Source organism: Chanodichthys erythropterus, chromosome 11 (genome assembly GCF_024489055.1).
Source record: "Chanodichthys erythropterus isolate Z2021 chromosome 11, ASM2448905v1, whole genome shotgun sequence".
Classification (NCBI taxonomy): domain Eukaryota; kingdom Metazoa; phylum Chordata; class Actinopteri; order Cypriniformes; family Xenocyprididae; genus Chanodichthys; species Chanodichthys erythropterus.
This window is the reverse complement of record NC_090231.1, coordinates 36,625,230-36,645,428: the sequence shown is the minus strand read 5'-3', so window position 1 is coordinate 36,645,428 and position 20,199 is coordinate 36,625,230. Positions and strand designations below refer to the sequence as shown.

Here is a 20,199-nt window from a genome sequence, read left to right as displayed (position 1 = left end):
TAATTGATAGAGAAAGAACAAAGTGATGAAAGAGATATGGAGCTCTTGGAGCCGGAGTGAAGATCTAATGTCAGTTTTTGATCAGCGTGATAGAGCCGTAAGAACAAGGCATACAGTGTCTAAGATTATTGATTTCTCAAGTGTTTGAGTAAGAGCGAGCACAGACACAGTCAATAAATTATGGCTTGTTCTGAAAATACAAATAAGAGAAAATCTTATCCTTTCTTCAGTTCCTCTTTGAGCTCTAAATTTGCCTGTTAGAAAATCAAAGACAAGCCTCAGGGTCAGCATATTCTTTTTAACAGTGACCACTCACTGCGGTAAGAAAGTACTTCTATTCTATTCTATTCTATTCTATTCTATTCTATTCTATTCTATTCTATTCAGCTTTTGGTTAATTTTTATTTTTCTCTGTTATATAATATATTATATTATATATACTTATGATCTGAATACTTAAAATACAGACAATAATTTTCAATATATTCTATACACTTGAATAGCATAAATTTACATTTATATATTCTGATTATATGTCATATTTAATGTTGTATATTTATATATGCATTTTTCTATTTAGATTCACAATTTATGTGTATTTGTGTTAGGACTGCACAATATATCATTTTAGCATCGAAATCGCGATATACGTATCCGTGATAGTCACATCGCAGGATGTGCGATGTCTGGTATCGGGATCGTTAATCTGTACAGACCAGACACCACTGTTTAAAATGCATGCAATTATCTGATTAATTGCAAAGTTTGACCATCATACAATGAAAGTTTATCAATTGAACATGTTTTAGGTCCTATTAGTTTAAACATTCAAGAGATTTTAAACCATTTGAGCGCACAAAGACGTGAAAGAGAACTCAATTCTGAACGTGCAGCTGTTTTAAGTGCACACACACAGAGCGACGCGGTTGCATATGAACATTGCCATTCTCTTCCATGTCTATTTGTCCGTGAATGGACACATACATGGAAAAAATGGTCAATATGCAATGATCGACTGTCCTCGTAAACAAAATTGGTTATGGCTTAACACTGTTTAATCAGTTGACTGTTTTATTTCATCCAAAATGATTAAATTCTGTGCTACTGTGCAGCAGGAGAAATCTCAGCTGAGGAAGGAGCTGTGGCGGATCGAGGACGTGCTTGCAGGCCTGAGCTCCAGCAAAGCCAACTACAGAGTGACCATTGACTCTGTGCGGAATCCAGGTGAGAGCGGGCCCCTGCCTGCCATCACCCCCATGCACTGGAACACAGACCGAGGTATTAAGGTCAAACATCACCACACGCAACTCTGCTCACTGCATAAAGATGCTACTGATAATCATGTGTTTTTTGTTTTTTTTTGCTATGTGCTGTCTACATTTTGGATATTTGCGTGACCCAGAGAGGAAACTCGTGCCTTCAGCGTCATTGTCCGCAGTGCCTTCGCTATCTGCGAGCCCATCCATGGGTGAACTGAAAGCTGCTCAGTCCAGTCCCCATCTCAGCCCAATGCAGTCTACCCAGCAGTCCCTGCAGCTCTCGCATCCAGCCCACAAACAAAAATGGGTGAGTGAGTGAAGCAAAGTAATCAAGAGCGAGTGAATCAAGTAATCATTCTTACCTGAAAGTTAGAACTTTCACTGTAAAGATTGGGAACAATCGTTCTTCCGCTGCTCCTGTAAGTTACGGGGTACCTCAGAGCTCTATTTTAGGGCCGTTGCTTTTTTCTCTATACATGATTCTACTGGGCTATATATTTAATAAATTTGGCATTTCATATCATAGTTATGCTGATGACATTCAGTTGTACCTGCCTTTCACAGCAGGAAATAATGCAGCTGAAAATTTTTTTCTGAATTGCTTTGAGGAGGTGAAATTTTTTTAATGTTAGATGAAAAATAGACTTAAATTGTGCTTTTTGGGGAAAAAAGCACATTGTTTACTCCAAAAAGGAGTCTAATCTAAGTCATGCCACTAATTTAGGCATAATTTTTGTCTCAAATTCGATCAAAATAAACACAGTAGTAAAAAAATAGATTCTTTTAGTTGTGCAGCATTGCAATATTGAAGACTTGAATTATCTTGAAAAAGTTATACACGCTTCTATATTTTCATGTTTGGATTATGGTAATGCGTTATATTCTGGGGTTTGTCAGTCGTCCCTGTCGAGGTTACAACTGATTCAAAACGTTGCGGCCAGACTGCTGACAAATACTAAGAACAGAGGCCAAAATTGGAGTTATATGGTCTCTATACTATCGGTTAAACAACGAATTGTCTTCAAAATTCTGTTATTCATTTGTAAAGCCATTTATGGTTTGGCCTCAGAGTACATCAAGGATCTGTTAGTTATTCAGTCCTCCACAAGATCGCTAAGATTGAACTCGCAGATAGTGCTTAAGGTTCCATGTACACGTCTTAAGTGTACTATGGAATGATCTTGCTTTTTCTGTGCATTCTTTGACCTCTCTGCAGATGTTCAAATCACATCTTAAGACCTATTTGTACTCACAGGCGTTTGATGTGTAGCTTTATAGGTATTTACTTATGTATTTTAATGAATTGCTATTATTTTTAAAATATTTGACAATTTTCTTTTTTTGTGTTTGAAATGATTTCCTTCTAGAGCACTTTGGTATGCTTTTATGGTTTTTTGAAGTGTTTTATAAGTAAATTATTGATTGATTGATTGAAGATACTACTTTAGTCTATTTATCTGTATTTATGGATGTTTTATGTTTAAATATACAGCCTGAGGAAGATGCTCCACCCAGGCCCCCCCTCCCTCACCTCTACAGCCCAGATGAACACCCCCCAGCTGTGCCCCCTCTCCCCAAAGAGACCTCCGTCATCCGCCACACATCGGTCCGAGGCTTGAAACGACAATCTGATGAACGGAAACGTGACCGTGAGATCGGGCAGTACACTAACGGAGATCATAAGGTTTGTGACACTCAACGGTCCCCGGATAAGGCCAGCTGTCATCTGTGCTAGTGGTTAAATGTTATTATAGTTCTGAGCTCTATTCTTCTGGGACTGTAGGTTGAGATACGGGCCTTCCTCAGTGAGCCTGAACTGCTGGCAGTTGGTGGACAAATGGGTGGCTTGAGCCGTGATAGTGGCTACCAAACTCTACCAAACAGAGGTACACACAGACCTGTACACGACAGCCACAGTCAGAGTCAGGTTCGCACAAGGCAGGGTACCACACTCACTGAAAAGGGAATGTGAGGTTTGGTTCATGTAAACCACAGTACAGTTCATTGGTCATTGGTGTCAGTAAGTAATATTTTTATTAATTATTAATTTTTAACCAGTTATGTATATTTGCATTGTAGCTTGTGGTTCTTCCCAACTTTCATAATTCCCAATGTGGAGAATTTTGACAAATTCTGCAAGCGTGGAAATATTAGATAATGCTTTTAGACTACATAAGATGCTGTGAATGTGAATTTAGTTTACGAAGGAGTCAAAAATGTGAACAATATCATTTCCACCACCATCATTTTCTTCAGACAATGCTATTAAACACAATACATAATTTGAGGTGTGATGAAAATTGTCCTGAGGTGAAAATATGCTTGACTTTCAGAAAAAATTACAGAATTTTCCATTAAAAATACACAGATACTACCGTTCAAAAGTTTAATCATAGTTAAGTATGATGTTTGAAAGTATGATCTCTCACCTCAGAATTTGAGATGGTCTGAATTTTTAAAAAAAATTGTCTAATCCAGTCCAACTTCTGTTAGGTTTGACTGGCTCATCTTCAAGACTGAACCAGTCATCAAACATTTCATCGTTCGTCACCCTCAGAAGAGGAATTACCACCACAAGCTTGAAGGTAGGAAGCCAAACAAGTCCTGAAAGTGTCTATTGAGAGGCAGAGGGACATAAAGGCTCTATCATAGTTTGCTTTGGCAGAGCTGACAAGCAGCAGGTTGATTAGATGCAGCAGCAGTACAAACCGCTGAGCACATGAAATAAAAGCAGCCAGTGTGGGCTTGAGCCAGACTGTACTTTGTGAATGAGTTACTGCAGTGGTGTTGCCATGCAGACTGTGAACACAGTGTGTGCTTTCAACCCTGATGGATTCATGCAGAATACGTTAACGGAAATGAGCACAGCATAGCTTCAGAATAGACTCTTTTACTTTATTTTTATCTTCTTCTTTTCTCACTCTCCCTCTCTCTTTCTGTCTGACTGTTTACAGACATTATTAACAATGCATAATACAAAATAAATTGAATTAAATTATTATAAATATAATATATAAAAATATATAATATCGTTGAATGTACACTATTGTTTAAAAGTTTGGTTTGAAAGGAAAATGTTTGAAGGTTTTTGAAAAGGGTCTCTTATGTTCACCAAGGCTGCATTTATTTGATCAGAAATACAGTAAAAACATTAATATTCTGAAAAATTGTTACAATTTATTCCTGTGACGGTAAAGCTGAATTTTCAGTAGGGCTGCACGATAAATTGCACGATAAAACACGGGTTGTTTTTAATATCCACGGGTTGAAGCGACCCCAAATAACATGATATTTAGCTCCTGGGATGCGCATTTTACCAGGGAACCCCCCGAAACGTGATTGGGCTAGTTTTGAGAAGCATTTGGGCAGGTTTTTTTTACAAATGCTTAAAAAGCAATACACGTCAAACATCTTTCCAAACATGAGAAGAATTTATGAACCTCTTGTCCAGCAAAAGACAGCATTTGATAACATGATTTTACTCCAAACTCACTTCATAATATCAGTCGAATGTTTGAAATACTTCTGTTAGATGATTACACAGAACAAGGCATAAAAGAATATTATTTCAAGTATTCTATATAGTGATAAAGGCTATGTCGATTAGCATTGCATTATATACTTTATTATCATGAAAATACCCAAGAAGGCTTTTAGAACTCATATAAACCATATATTGTCGTAGTTGTGTGTTGTCATGTTTAATCAATCAAAGCGCTTCAATCTTCTGTTTATTCAGCTACAGTACGTATTTCCTCCTACTAATTGTGTTATCTTTCTTCTGCGGGGGATAGCGCCCTCTGGCTTTCAGATGAAGCAGCATTTAGCCGTACTTCACTGACAAGGTGCACATAAAAATCGCGGTCAACAGACAATGATCACGTATTGACAATATTGTCAAAAGCATCAAATATTGGCAATATTAAAAGGATTTTGCATTTCCAATTAATGTAGGCCTGTTACATTCTTCTACTCTATTATTATTACTATTAGGTTAGGCTTCTTTTATTATTAAATTAATATTATAATAAATTTGCCCTGCAATAATTTCATAGCGCATCACCGCATAACTGACGTGCTGTGAGGATAATAAAAGAATAGGCTATTAGCTCTCTTTGAAAATGTTTTAACATTTTATTAGGTCTATAATTAAAATTATTAAGAGTCTATAGTATTTCCTAATACTGCAGTCATCAATGGAAATTAAGCGCATCTTTACTTCAAGAAAACCAAAGCACCAACTTTAAAAAACAAACAAACAAACAACCTGTTTAACACAAAATACTATTATTCTCATTTGTTTCACTAGCCTATACGGCCACAAGAGAAATAATGGAATAAATTAAGACAGTTATATACCGTTATCAGCATATTTTTACTTTTACTTTCTATGAATACTGACAGTTGAGACTTTTTCACCAGCATAACAAAGTTTGCATGTTGCAATTGATATCCACTGGCTCGCTCCCCTTCTTTTTTTACAATGGAAAGATTTCCAATATTATGACGTATCTCCCCCCCCCATCTTATCATCTCATCAATGTTGAAAACAGTTGTGCTGCTTAATATTTTTGAGGAAGCATTTTTCTTCACTCTGTTGCTTTGGTGTGGTTTGCATAAGCATTTTTAACACATAAACTGGTGTTTCCCAGGAGAGACCAAAGAGTGCCTTGGAGCGACTATACTCTGGGGAGATCGTGCAGCAGCGTGGCCGCATGAGCGCCGAAGAGCAGCTGGAGAGGATGAAGCGCCACCAAAAGGCTCTCGTACGGGAGCGCAAGAGAACGCTCAGCCAGGGCGAACGGCAGGCCTCCACATCTCGTGCCTCCTCTTCCTCCGCATCCAGACCCGTGTCTGCAGACCTGGGATCAGTACGTTAGAGCACAATGACATATTTTCCTCCAGAGAAGATTATCACCCCTGACATAAATGCACATTCAGCTATTTACAATGTTTTGATGGAGAACTGTAAGATTTGGCGTTAATGCGATCAGCATTTTACCGTAGTAGCGTCTGCCGCAGGTAAGTGGGTATGTGAGAGGTGTTGTAGAAGGAGATGGGTGAGATTTTATATGTTGTCAGGCCACATGGGCTACAGAATAAGAACAGACTGCAATTACAGTATACTATTTTCCAATGAAAGACATGGACTATTGTGTTTTAGAGGATTAAAGCTGATGTGCTACTGACTCTCATTACAGGTTCAAAATGTTCTAATGACTCGAATGAGTGTTTAATTTTAACCTTGGGACATGGATCTCAAGGGAGCAGCTCATCTGGGATAGTGAATCAAAGTAGTGTGCTTTTACTTTGGGGGTGTTTAAATAGGCCAAAGCCAACACTAACATCAAAATGCTCATTTAACCTCTCTATAACAATAACCCAATGCTTAAAATGATGGGAAACAAGGTCTGCTGTATTAGTGGACTCATACACTAAACTAAATTTCAAGCTCTCAAGCCTATTAGCTGTTCATCACTCAACCACAATAATTATAGAATAACTAAAGTGTGAAACCAGACTTTATTGTGCTTACCTCACTCATTTATTTTTTGTTTTATACTAATTTCACCAAATTTCACTTTCACATCCAGCTTTCTAATAAGAATTCTTCCAAAACCTGCAAAATAATCTTTTTCCCATGCAAATTGGGTCTGACTTGAGGCAAGTAATGGCCTTCTTTGTACAGAATAAATGACATAATCATATTTTTTGATTTAAAAACAATTTAATTTTAATTTTCACAAATTCACAAAACCTGACCTGGTTTAGCTTACCCTGGCTTTTGTAATTTTTTTTTTTTTTTTTAAAAAGTACTTTTTTATCATTTTACTTCTTGTTTACCAAAATGTATTTGAATGTGTAAACCATGAAAGGCCTGGGTGATGTATGGATGAGTTGTGTTTATAATTGTACTACTTACTGAACATGTTTTTTAATCACTTGTATGGTCATAATAATATAACAGCGAATTGTAGCATAATTTGCAAAAAGAAAATCAATTGCACAGCTCTGCTTTGCTCTCTTTATCTTTTTTGTCAATTTTTGCACATGAGAAAATAAACACTTTGCTAGTAAAAAAGCAAAAGAGGGTAATTGTTCTTTTTCTGTCAACTGTGAATGTGAAACCACAGTTTATTTCACAGCACACTGATTTATTTTCTTTCCAGTAAGCACAATAAAGCCTGGGAATGAAGCATGTAAATGAAGTCGCAGATGGAGCTTTTCATTTCAACTTTCTTGGTCTGCAGGAGTGTTGTACGCTACGGTTTGAGAGCTTGAATATGAGACACTTCAGTCGCAATCACTCCAATCACTTTTACATGGTACAGAGGTACAGGAGCACACCGGGACAATATATAATTATGCTCATGGTTGCAGTTTAACCAAGTTTTATTTGTTGTTTTTGTGCAGGGCTCTCCTCTTTACACTTTTCATTTCATGTAAAGAATGAATGTTAGATGTAAACTGATATGTGGAGCACAGAGGTCATTTTGGCTTTCAAAAGGTTCAGGGAAGTTTGGGGGGAAAAAAACCTTTTCCTTAGTTAAGATCTGTTAAGAGCATTACACAGTGTAACTGGAATTGTTTTTGTACACTTTTCATGTCCTGTAAATCAGGAGAAGACTGTATCAGAACCAAAATTTTCATGTCCTGAGTTGGGTGTGTGTGAGGTCTCAGGGCTCTGTATGTTTGTGTGCCTTCAGTGGAGGAGAGAGCAGGACTTTGATTTGCAGCTACTGGAGCGGGCCGTGCAGGGTGAGGAGAGACCCGTCGAACACAAAGAGAGACAGCGCTCTCACTCAGACGAATGGCTTACTCTGAGCAGCACACCCATGAGAGAGTTGGATCTGGAGCCTCTGGACTACCAGCTGGACCTCAGCAAAGAGGTAACCCTACTAAGTATAAGGATAGTTCACCCAAAAATGAAAATTCTGACATAATATCCTTCTTGTGTGGATCAGAATATGTTCAGTAACCATGCACTAGTGTTGTGTGTACATATCCGAATACAAAAAAGTTGGGACACTGTACAAATTGTGAATAAAAAAGGAATGCGATAATTTACAAATCTCATAAACTTATATTTTATTCACAATAGAATATAGATAACATATCAAATGTTGAAAGTGAGACATTTTGAAATGTCATGCCAAATATTTGCTCATTTTGGATTTCATGAGAGCTCCACATTCCAAAAAAGTTGGGACAGGTAGCAATAAGAGGCCAGAAAAGTTAAATGTACATATACGGAACATCTGGAGGACCAATTTGCAACTTATTAGGTCAATTGGCAACATGATTGGGTATAAAAAGAGCCTCTCAGAGTGGCAGTGTCTCTCAGAAGTCAAGATGGGCAGAGGATCACCAATTCCCCCAATGCTGCGGCGAAAAATAGTGGAGCAATATCTGAAAGGAGTTTCTCAGAGAAAAATTGCAAAGAGTTTGAAGTCATCATCTACAGTGCATAATATCATCCAAAGATTCAGAGAATCTGGAACAGTCTCTGCGTGTAAGGGTCAAGGCCGGAAAACCGTACTGGATGCCCGTGATCTTCAGGCTCTTAGATGGCACTGCATCACATACAGGAATGCTACTGTAATGGAAATCACAACATGGGCTCAGGAATACTTCCAGAAAACATTGTCGGTGAACACAATCCACCGTGCCATTCGCTGTTGCCAGCTAACACTCTATAGGTCAAAAAAGAAGCCATATCTAAACATGATCCAGAAGCACAGGCGTTTTCTCTGGGCCAAGGCTCATTTAAAATGGACTGTGGCAAAGTGGAAAACTGTTCTGTGGTCAGACGAATCAAAATTTGAAGTTCTTTTTCGTAAACTGGGACGCCATGTCATCCGGACTAAAGAGGACAAGGACAACCCAAGTTGTTATCAGCGCTCAGTTCAGAAGCCTGCATGTCTGATGGTATGGGGTTGCATGAGTGCGTGTTGCATGGGCAGCTTACACATCTGGAAAGGTGCCATCAATGCTGAAAGGTATATCCAAGTTCTAGAACAACATATGCTCCCATCCAGACGTCGTCTCTTTCAGAGAAGACCTTTCATTTTCCAACATGACAATGCCAGACCACATACTGCATCAATTACAACATCATGGCTGCGTAGAAGAAGGATCTGGGTACTGAAATGGCCAGCCTGCAGTCCAGATCTTTCACCCATAGAAAACATTTGGCGCATCATAAAGAGCAAGATGCGACAAAGAAGACCTAGGACAGTTGAGCAACTAGAAGCCTGTATTAGGCAAGAATGTGATAACATTCCTATTCCTAAACTTGAGCAACTTCCTCAGTCCCCAGATGTTTGCAGACTGTTATAAAAAGAAGAGGGGATGCCACACAGTGGTAAACATGACCTTGTCCCAACTTTTTTGAGATGTGTTGATGCCATGAAATTTAAAATCAACTTATTTTTCCCTTAAAATGATACATTTTCTCAGTTTAAACATTTGATATGTCATCTATGTTGATTTCTGATTAAAATATTGAAATTTGAAACTTCCACATCATTGCATTCTGTTTTTATTCACAATTTGTACAGTGTCCCAACTTTTTTGGAATCAGGTTTGTAGAAAAGTGAATGTTGAGTGAGACCACAAATGTTGACTCCATAAAACTGTGCCTAAATTCTCTTTTTTACTTTAAGAAAGTAAAAGTAATTTTTAGTTTTTGGTTAAACTATCCTGAGTTTAAAGTAGGGTTGTCAGACTTCGGTACTGATATTTTAAAAATGTGATGTTATCAGCATTTCCCCCCTAGCATTTTGACCGCTGTTGTGCGGATTCTTAAACACCTCTGATTGGCCATTGTTTTCAAACGCTCAACAGATATGTCCGTGATCGGCTACAATGATCAACGCTTCAGAAACATGTTGTAAATAGACATCTGTGACACTCTTCATTGAGCACTTACACAGATACACACGTCTTTCTATTAGCTGATATATTAGGGATCTGCTGATAGACGGCTGCTTTCAAATGCTCCTGTGTGTATCTGTGTAAGCGCTCGGTGAATAATAAAGCAAATAAAATATTAAACATAAAAGTTTGGACAATAGATTTCAGAATTAAGTGATTGATGGTGTATGTTTGATCTCAATGCCTGTATAGCTGTCAAAGCCTCAAAAGGTGGCCATCCCTGAGCGCTATGTGGACCTGGATCCAGAGGAGCCCCTCAGCCCTCAGGAGATGGAGGCCCGACATCGTAAGGTGGAACGAATCAAGAGCATCCTGGCTAAGTCTAGGTATTGACAGATCAGTCTCGTTTAACACAGCCACTATTATAGTCATCTTTATAGATGTTTTCTTGCCATTATATAGACTACTATTCAAAAGTTTATGGTTAGTAAGATTTTTTATGTTTTTGAAAGAAGTCATTTATGCTCACAGAGGCTGCATAAATTTGATCAAAAATACAGTAAAAAAATAGTAATACTGTGATATACTATTACAATTTAAAATAGCACTTTTCTTTTTAATTATTGTTTAAAATTTGATTTAATCTTGTGATTGCAAAGCTAAATATTCAACAGACTAAAGTGTCACATGATCCTTCAGAAATCATTCTAATATGCTGATTTAAAGGGTTAGTTCACCCAAAAATAAAAAAATTCTGTCATTTATTACTTACCTTCATGCCGTTCCACACCCTTCTTTAATCGTCAGAACACAAATTAAGGTATTTTAATTGAAATCCGATGGCTCCGTGAGGCCTCCATAGGGAGCAATGGACACTTCCTCTCTCAAGATCCATAAAGGTACTAAAAACATATTTAAATCGGTTCATGTGAGTACAGTGGTTCAACATTAATATTATTATAAAGCGACAACAATATTTTTGGAGCGCCAAAAAAACGAAATAATGACTTATTTAGTGATGGCCGATTTCAAAACGCTGCTTCAGGAAGCATCGGAGCACAATGAATCAGTGTATCGAATCTACTGTTCGGCGCGCCAAAGTCATGTGATTTCAGCCGTTGGCAGTTTGACACGTGATCCGATGCTTCATGAAGCAGTGTTTTGAAATCGGCCATCATTAAATAAGTCGTTATTTTGTTTTTTTGGCGCTCCAAAAATATTGTCGTTGCTTTATAATATTAATATTGAACGACTGTACTCACATGAACCAATTTAAATATGTTTTTAGTACCTTTTTGGATCTTGAGAGAGGAAGTGTCCATTGCTCCCTATGGAGGCCTCATGGAGCTATCGGATTTCAACTAAAATATCTTAATTTGTGTTCTGAAGATTAACGAAGGGTGTGGAACAGCATGAGGGTAAGTAATAAATTACAGAATTTTCATTTTTGGGTGAACTAACCCTTTAATGCTCAATAAAAAATTCCCTAATAATTTTTTTTTACAAATTATTGATGAATAGAAATTTGAAACAGGAATCTTTTATAACATTATATTTTCATTGTCCCTTTAGATCAATTCAGTCCTTGCTGATTAAAAGTATACCTACCCTAAAATGCTGAGAATGTTTTTGTTTTGTCACTTTTCTCTGTTAGTTTAATCTGGTGTACCTGTTTTTTGTTTGTATTTGTGTGTGTAAGTGTCCAGAATATACCTCCTCCGGCAGCAGTAGACAAGCCAGTGCTTCCGGACATAGACTCTGCTCTACAAGAGCAGGAGAGAATCATTACCATGTCCTATGCCTTAGCATCAGAGGCCTCACTCAAGAGCAAGCAAGTGGCAGGTAAACTAACCAGGAGGATAACTACTCTAGCCAGTGAATTGATCTCCTCAAATTACATGTATCTTGTTAATGTTCTCAATCGCATTCCGGGGGGGGAGAAATGGCAACGCGGGGGCACTGCGATGCGACCGCAAAAGGCACTTTCGGGGGCTCAAGTGCACGCCACTGTTCTATGGAAGCACATCCTGTATTTTAAGTGCCATTTAGAAGTCAAATCACAGACAGTACATTTACATTTATGTTTTTAGCAGTAAGAAAAGCACAAATCATGTTAAATGGCAAGTGCAAGGACAGGGACTCTAGAGTGCACAATGTGTGTTAAGGAAGACTGAGGAAGGTGAATTAGAAGCCCATAATAACCATACAATAATCAATTCACACCAATATGAACTCCATTTGAATAGATTAATTTCAGATATGGTCTGCAGTACACCTTGACAGTTCAAATACTTTGAAAAGATCAAGGTAAAGGTGAATAAAACACTTAAGAAACAGTTATTTGTAATGCTAATCTGACAGTGTCAATAAAACTTCCTAAACCATCACACCGACAACTACGAAATAACTGTGAACGTTCTGAGAAACAGTCCACCCCATTTCAAAACATTGGCAATAGAGGCATGATGAGGAAGAAGAAAGAGCAAAGCCAAGCCTATCAGCCGCAACGTTAATAACTGAACATTATTCCTTATTAGCGCAGATCTGACGAGTAAAGATGCTTGCTAATTGGGAGACATGTCGGATCTTTCAGGCTGGGAGGAATCTCTTGATGAGGCCATTTTTTTTCAGAGCCGATCAATGACCCAGTTGAATATGCACTGGGGCTTGTTCACTCTGCATCCCGTGGCAGCACTTTGAACATCTTTCTGAAATGGCATAAAAGCACACCATCGTTTCATCTCTACTTCTTACAGAGGCCTCACTCACTCTGCCAGGTCTAACCTTCAGACAGGGAGCAGCGTGTCTCTCTTAGTCACACAGATTTGCAGCCAATTCGTCCTGACGTGATGAATCATAATGTGTAAGGCAGTATGGCGTAGTCAACAATTATCACAGTATTTCCACTGGAGAACATGTCAGAATACCTTATGTGAGGGATCTCATCTGTGAAGGCAGATCTGGGTTTTGATCACCCACTGCTTCACTTCTTTGTGCATTTATTTTGAGGTTATGAGTGCAGAAAAAGATTAAAATAGAGCTGTGGCCTGTACGCAAATAGTATACATAAAAAACCTTTCTTTTTGTTAGACAAACTTGATTTTAAAAGTTGAATGAACTATTGAATGTAGAAAAAGTTACACAAACAAATTAAAGTCCGTTTTTATGCTGGCTGGTATGAACAATGTAAAATATTAAACTTATAATGTCAAGTTTGGTGATGGGGGTCCAATTAACAGGCTGCTGAGCATGCTCAGTTTGATCACTGATTATGATGCACTTGAAGAATTGTGTTTTTGGTCAAAGCATGTGGACTTATGATGACATAAATATTTATTATTCAGAAATGATAGTTGTTTTAGGTTTATGTAAAATTTATAGTTGCTACCATCAGAGTGACGAATGTTCTCTCTGGTGACGTTTCTTCCATTTCAATGAGTATATACAACTAGAAGTAACTCTATATAACCTTTTCAGTTTGCTCAACAAATTCATTCAACAAACTAAGTTTTATATCACTATTTAGTGTTAAAACTTGGATCCACAAGTAAAAACATTATTTTTCTGATTTTACCTAGCTTATATTGTTTGACCAACTTTAAATTCATACTACAGTTTTTTCAGATTATCCTAAAGCTGGTTTCCGCGAAGGTCAACCTGGTTAAAGCTGGTATACCACCTTGGTTAAAGGAATAATTTGCCAAAAATGTAAATGTACTCACCCTAATATTGTTCCAAAACCATATTACTTTATTTCTAATGTGGAACCAAAAGGAGGAGTTAGGATTTCAAGTTTTAAAAAGGATGCAAAAGCACCATCAAGGAGATACGACTTGTGTGCTATATTCCTAATCTTTTGAATTTAGACGACCAAAATGTAAGTCATTATTTGGTGAGAATATTCTGTTAATGACTGCAGTGAGCTGAGCTCGAGAACCAGATCATTCAGGGGTGCGTTTCCCAATGCGAACTATGCTCGCAAGTTACGTCGTTACCAATAGAGTTCAATGTGACTTGCAACTATAGTTCACCAACGATGCTTTTGGGAAACGCAACCCAGATTCGTGAACTGAAAATACATTACTGTTCAAAAGTTTGTCGTTTGTACGATTTTTTATTTACATTGTTTTGAAAGAAGTCTCTTTATGTTCCCCACAGCTGCATTTATTTGATTATAATTACAGTAAAAAAGGTAATATTGTGAAATATTATTATTATTATTATTATTATTTAAAATAACTATTTTCTAATTTAATATATTTTAAAATGTCATTTATTCAGCTAAGCTGAATATTCAGCAGTCATTTCTCCAGTCTTCAGTGTCACATGATCCTTCGGAAATCATTGTTGAAAAATCATTGCTCAAATAACATTTCTTATTGTTGGCAATGTTGAGAACAGGTGTGCTGCTTAATATTTTTGTGAAAACTCTGATATTTTTCAGAATTCTTTAAAAATCCTGAAAATTAATAAAGTTCAGACAAACAGCATTTATTTGAAATAGTAATGGACATTTTTGTAACAATATAAAAGTCACACAAAAGTATTAATTCTCTTTTTTAATAGTAGGCTAAATCTAACACAAAATAAGCTAGTGCAGAAGAATTTCAGTAAATAAAACTAACCTGTTCTTCACAAAAAGTTATTGTGTGGTTTCAAAAGACTTTGAATTATGTTTTATTACACTTTATGATGCTTTTGCTTTTGTGGTGTGTAGCAGCAGTTAACTGTGTCACTAGCTCTCTGTTTGTTACTACTGTACACCCCTCTGTTCCTGTTTCTGCTTTAGCCTCACCGCCAGTTAACAGTCCCACCTCACTCCCTCAACCTCCACCACCTCCTCCTCTTCCTCCCCCCACTCCTGTTGCCGTCTCTACGGCTCAGTCTGCTCCCCCTCCCCTGAGCAATGGATTTCACTACACCTTTGTCTAATCAGAGAAAAACAAAGTAAGAACTAACCGCTAACCGTTTAGCACACTAATGTGCTTTTGCTAATTGTTCAGTGTGTTTTGACACCTTTTCTGTCTGCATGCTGCACGATTGTGGTTCATCAGGGCTTGTGCTGTACTAGTAACTTCATGTGTAGTGTAGATTGGCCCCCCTCTAACAACTGCCTCCACATCTGGAGATGAAGAGGTGTGTGAATTGTGTGCAAATTGGCTTTTTGTGTGCTGATAAGCCTAAAAAGGCATAAACAAATGCTGTCTTTTGTAAATCATTTATAATTAACAAAGACTCTGGGAATCAAGGAGGCAGCACATATTGTTGTGTTGCCAAACACCACTTGTTTTACCATCTGTAATCTGCAAAGAGCTGATGTCTGTGACTGAAATAAAGAACAGAATGGCAGTCAGTGTTGGGGAAAGTTACTTTTAAAAGTAATGCATTACAATGTTGCGTTACTCCCTAAAAAAGTTACTGATTACTACTTTACTTGGTTACTTTTTATGAAAAGTAATGCGTTACTTTGCATTACTTTTTCTCACCTGTCCTGGGCTTGCTTGTTGTTTTTCAGCTGTGCTGCCATTCTGGTTAAAAAAGAATAGGATACAAGAGAAAAAGTTCAACACTCTTATTTCTAAATCTAAAAATAAGTCATTTTTGTTTATTAGTATGGTTGAATTAGATCATTGAAGGTCAGCAGCAAAGACATTGGTTAATAAAGTGAGATTAAATACATAAAGTATATTTGTGTAATTATTACAGGTGTGCATACAATTCTGAGATTGTATATCATTGTTTTTATTCATTTTGTGGAATACTGAATTTTTTTGTGCAAGTGAGATGAGTAAATGCATGTTCATGTCTAGAACTACAATAACCACCATGTTCACACAGCGCACACAACACTGCACCTTATTTCTCTCAACATGGAGACAGGAGAGCTGTCAGTCAATAGGCTAAATGTGAAAAAAGTTACTTGCGTTACTTATTTGAAAGAGTAACTTGGATATTTTGTTGTAAATTGAAAAAGTAATGCGTTACTTTACTAGTTACTTGAAAAAGTAATCTGATTGCGTAACTCAAGTTACTTGTAATGTGTTACACCCAACACTGATGGCAGTCAGCGTTTGTAAAAGGGTTTACATGTGTTTTTCTTTACAAAGCTGGTTCAGTGCAGTTATGAAAAAGTGTGAACGGCACACTATGTCTGTTCCACTTCCACATGCTTTGTGTGTTCTGCTTCCCAGCATGCCCTAAATCAGTGTATTGCCATGCCTTCTCATTTGACATATGCCTGCCATGAACTGTTTTACTGTATATGTTACTGTCCACAAATACAATACACTTTTGGGTCCCGTTACTTCTTTTAAGTCTTAAAGGCTCAAATTTCTTCTTGTATGCCACGAGACCCACTCCTATTGTATTTCCCCCCTTTTTTTTCTATTAAAAAAGTAACAATCTGTTCAAAATAATTAAATGTATTGTAGTTTATCAAAAACTGAACTAGCTAGCTCCTACTGAGTGGCTATATTAATATTAATCACCATTACTGTAAAATTTAGGTTAATGATCAACTTTTTTTGAAGGTTAAAAATCACATTTTTGTTTTATCTTGAGCCCTGTTTTGTACTTTATTTGTGGACACTACCAAGATTATACTATATGAGAAATTCGAGTCACCTCATAGCTGTACATTTTATATGTTTATTAGCCAGTACATTTAATCACTAAATGCCTGAGCTGCCCATGTTATTCTGCTGTTTCAGCAGCATTTTCAGCTGCATGGTGCATGTGTCATGCACATGTTTGTTTGAAGTGTGTTTAACTCATCATTGTCTTTATGTAATATGCTGCACAGAAAGGAGAGTGGAGAGTGTTTACCTGTCTGCTATTTAGTAAGGTAATCAGGGGCGGATCTTGAAAATTATTTATAGGGTGACAAGGGGGGTGTCATGAGGACTGTGAGAGGTGGCAACACCAAAGCAAACAAGCATTCAATCATCTATAATAAAGGGTTAGTTCACCCAAAAATGAAATTTCTGTCATTAAGTACTCACCCTCATGTCGTCCCTAACCCACAAGTCCTTTGTTCATCTTCGGAAGACAAATTAAGATATTTTTAATTTTTCGGTGAACTAACCCTTTAATCTATAGGCTGCTATATATCATATATTCTACATCTATACAATAATTAAAAGCAAGCACCAATGGCACATGTGGATGATTAGTGATCTAATTAAAATGTTGTTTTTACATAATAAAAAAAAATTACTTGAATCTTCACTGAAAGTTAGGGTTTGATGAAGCAGGTTACAGCAACACACGTGTCAAAAGGGCAACTGACTTTCAAAGGAACTCATTCACTCTTAATGTTGGATTTTTTTTAACTTCTCATTTAATCTATCTAAAAACATTTACTGTTGTAAATATTTATGTAATATATTTGTGTTGTAAGCGTGCACTTATATTCAATTATGTTCAACATTTAAGAATCACATGTCACAGGACAATTTCAAACGAATGTGAACTTATTTGTAGCTCAATTTTATCTGAAACATCTTAAGGCCATTTTCATTCTTATCATTTATTTATATTATATGTGTAGCTTGCAGTTTGTTTGTTTTATTATTCATACACAATAGTAGCTTAAGTAAGTGTCTTTATAGAAATATAATATTTTATAATATATTATCTTGAAAAAGGCAAATAAAATTGTCTCTTCATTTCAAATGGGCAGCAATAAAAAAAATCATGTCTGGGAACATCTGAAAAATGTTTTATCGGGGTCTATGAAAGTTAAACTTTTAATGATCTGTAATCATTTGACAGATTTCTATGGATATGAATTATATAAAACTATACTGTAGTTATATAAATGAACTCAATCAGTGCATTTATTTCCTTTCAAATAAATGGAAACTGATAGAAAAACATTAGGCTTAAAAGAGTCCTTATCCTCTGGCTCCCTCTATTGGACAGCAACTTCACAGGATCAACAAGGTACATGGAATAAAAAAAGCTGTTTATGGACAATATCAGCAACACTTGTGGCATCGAGGGGTCAGAATAAACAAAAGATGGAGCTGAAAGATCAATATTTTATTTCAGCACACAGACCTTCATCATCATTAATATCACAACCTTATCCAATTCACCTGTAGTGCTTAAACCCCTAGTAACAAAATATCAATATCCATGTCTATTAAACACATCAACACATTCTAAATGTCTTGAGCTCATTAGAGTAGGTCTATTGTATATAGAGAAGAGTTGATTAATATTATATAGGCTATATGGAAGATATATCAATCACAAGTTTTAGTGTATCAAGTTTAGGAGCAACAAAACTTTCAAATTTGCTAGAAAGAACAGCCAAAAAATCAAAGACCTCCTAACAGAGGTGGAAATGTCTGAATGTGAGCATTACAGAAGGTCACCCAGAACCACAACCACATAGCAAATACCTTAATTCAAAAACTCTGCTATTAGTTTCAGTGGTCAGGATCTACTTATTGGTTTCATTTTATTTCATCAGATGCCAAATATATCCATTATGAAAGTGGGGCAGGCAGTTGAAGAATCCACAACACTGGTCAAAATAAATGATTATATATAAAATTGCCATTTTTGCGTGGTAGCTATTTTTCATCTTATTAAAGCTGCGTACATTTATATTCTATACTGGGATAAATCAGGGTAGGCAATGTTTTTTTTTATTTTTTTTTATAGATTACATTGCCTGTAGATCCGCCCCTGAAGGTAATGCTTATGTTATTAAAAAAGAAAAAAGAAAATGGCAGTTGAGTTTAAGATACTAAGCACTTGCAACACAGGGGTTTCAACTCTAACTTTTTTCTGTTTTAGCACTGACAAATTTGTTTGTTTGTTTTTTCAAAAACTTTAAAACTGTAGTACACCCTCATTTTTGTCTGAAGTATATTGTGTTATTTTGTTTTGCTTTGTTTCTTCATTCATTTGACTTCTCTTACTCTCTATCTCTTTTCCAGCCAAAGCTGTGTCTGGATATTGAGGTGCTGTCACATTCTGAAAACGCCACTCGTGGTGGACAAACTTAAACTCAGCTTATCGAATCACATCGCTCACATTTAGAGATGACGCTAGTGCACTTTTGGACTCACATGGGAACTCACTTCTGAAATGCATTTTTGTAGAGCTATTATTTGATATGGACTTTTTGCTGTGGAAACTGCTGTGCATATGCTGTACAAAATCTAACCATGATAACGTACTCGGTTACTAACGTAACCTCGGTTCCCTGAGATACGGAACGAGTACTGCGTATGGGGAAAGGTCTCCTTTTTCCCCGTTACTGAAGCCTTTTTCAATAACGCAGTGTAACTGCATCGTCATTGGTTCACTCATAGACAAGTTGTTGAACCAATGACGGCGCGGCATAGCCGCTCGGCCTATGGCGACAAAGCCCGCGAATATTCCCGCCGAAATGGGCGGGGTAGCTATATAAGCAGGCGCGTCGCCATAGGATTTCAGGTCATTCGACTGAAGCGACGACACTGAAGCCGCAGCCTCGTGGCACGGCATGTAACGCAGTACTCGTTCCGTATCTCAGGGAACCGAGGTTACGTTAGTAACCGAGCACGTTCCCCTTCGATACTTCACTCGTACTGCGTATGGGGAACGAATTCAACCGCGCCGTGCCACGGCAGGGAACGACTGGACTTGTCTTGGACACCGCGAGGGAACCAGAGGACAAGTGAGAAGGCTGGAGCCGTCGAACCCTTGTTACACTACTAAAAGGGGAGTTAACTCCCAGAGTGGCATGAAGCGGAGCTCAATAGAGGCCGCTGGATCATACCGAGATGACCGAGCTTGTAAGGTCGGGACATCCAAATGATAAAAACTGACAAAAGTGGACGGCGAGGACCAGCCGGCTGCCTCACAGATGTCTTTAATCAAAACTCCACTAGACCAGGACCAAGAGGAAGCAATTCCTCTAGTGGAGTGGGCTCTAACTCCTATGGGGCAGTTGAGGCCCATAGAGGAGTAACAAAGAGTGATAGCATCGACTATCCGACACGCAAGACGTTGCTTTGAGACTGAAGACCCTTTGGTGCAGCCACCAAAAGCAGATAAAGAGCTG

At 37.4% G+C, this 20,199-nt stretch overlaps 1 protein-coding gene across 1 annotated transcript in view; it reads left to right on the top strand.

The window, feature by feature from the left end:
* plekha7b (pleckstrin homology domain containing, family A member 7b) overlaps positions 1-19,386 on the top strand; it is a 127,638-nt gene extending 108,252 nt beyond the window's left edge. Inside the window, exons 19-29 of the mRNA XM_067401165.1 lie at positions 1,113-1,278; positions 1,403-1,566; positions 2,752-2,943; positions 3,043-3,145; positions 3,753-3,844; positions 5,912-6,130; positions 7,967-8,149; positions 10,389-10,522; positions 11,836-11,978; positions 14,926-15,083; positions 19,088-19,386. Coding sequence (XP_067257266.1) covers positions 1,113-1,278; positions 1,403-1,566; positions 2,752-2,943; positions 3,043-3,145; positions 3,753-3,844; positions 5,912-6,130; positions 7,967-8,149; positions 10,389-10,522; positions 11,836-11,978; positions 14,926-15,068 — 1,539 coding nt within the window. The 3' untranslated portion in view covers positions 15,069-15,083; positions 19,088-19,386. The remainder of the gene's footprint in view (positions 1-1,112; positions 1,279-1,402; positions 1,567-2,751; positions 2,944-3,042; positions 3,146-3,752; positions 3,845-5,911; positions 6,131-7,966; positions 8,150-10,388; positions 10,523-11,835; positions 11,979-14,925; positions 15,084-19,087) is intronic.
* The last annotated feature ends 813 nt before the right edge of the window (positions 19,387-20,199 follow it).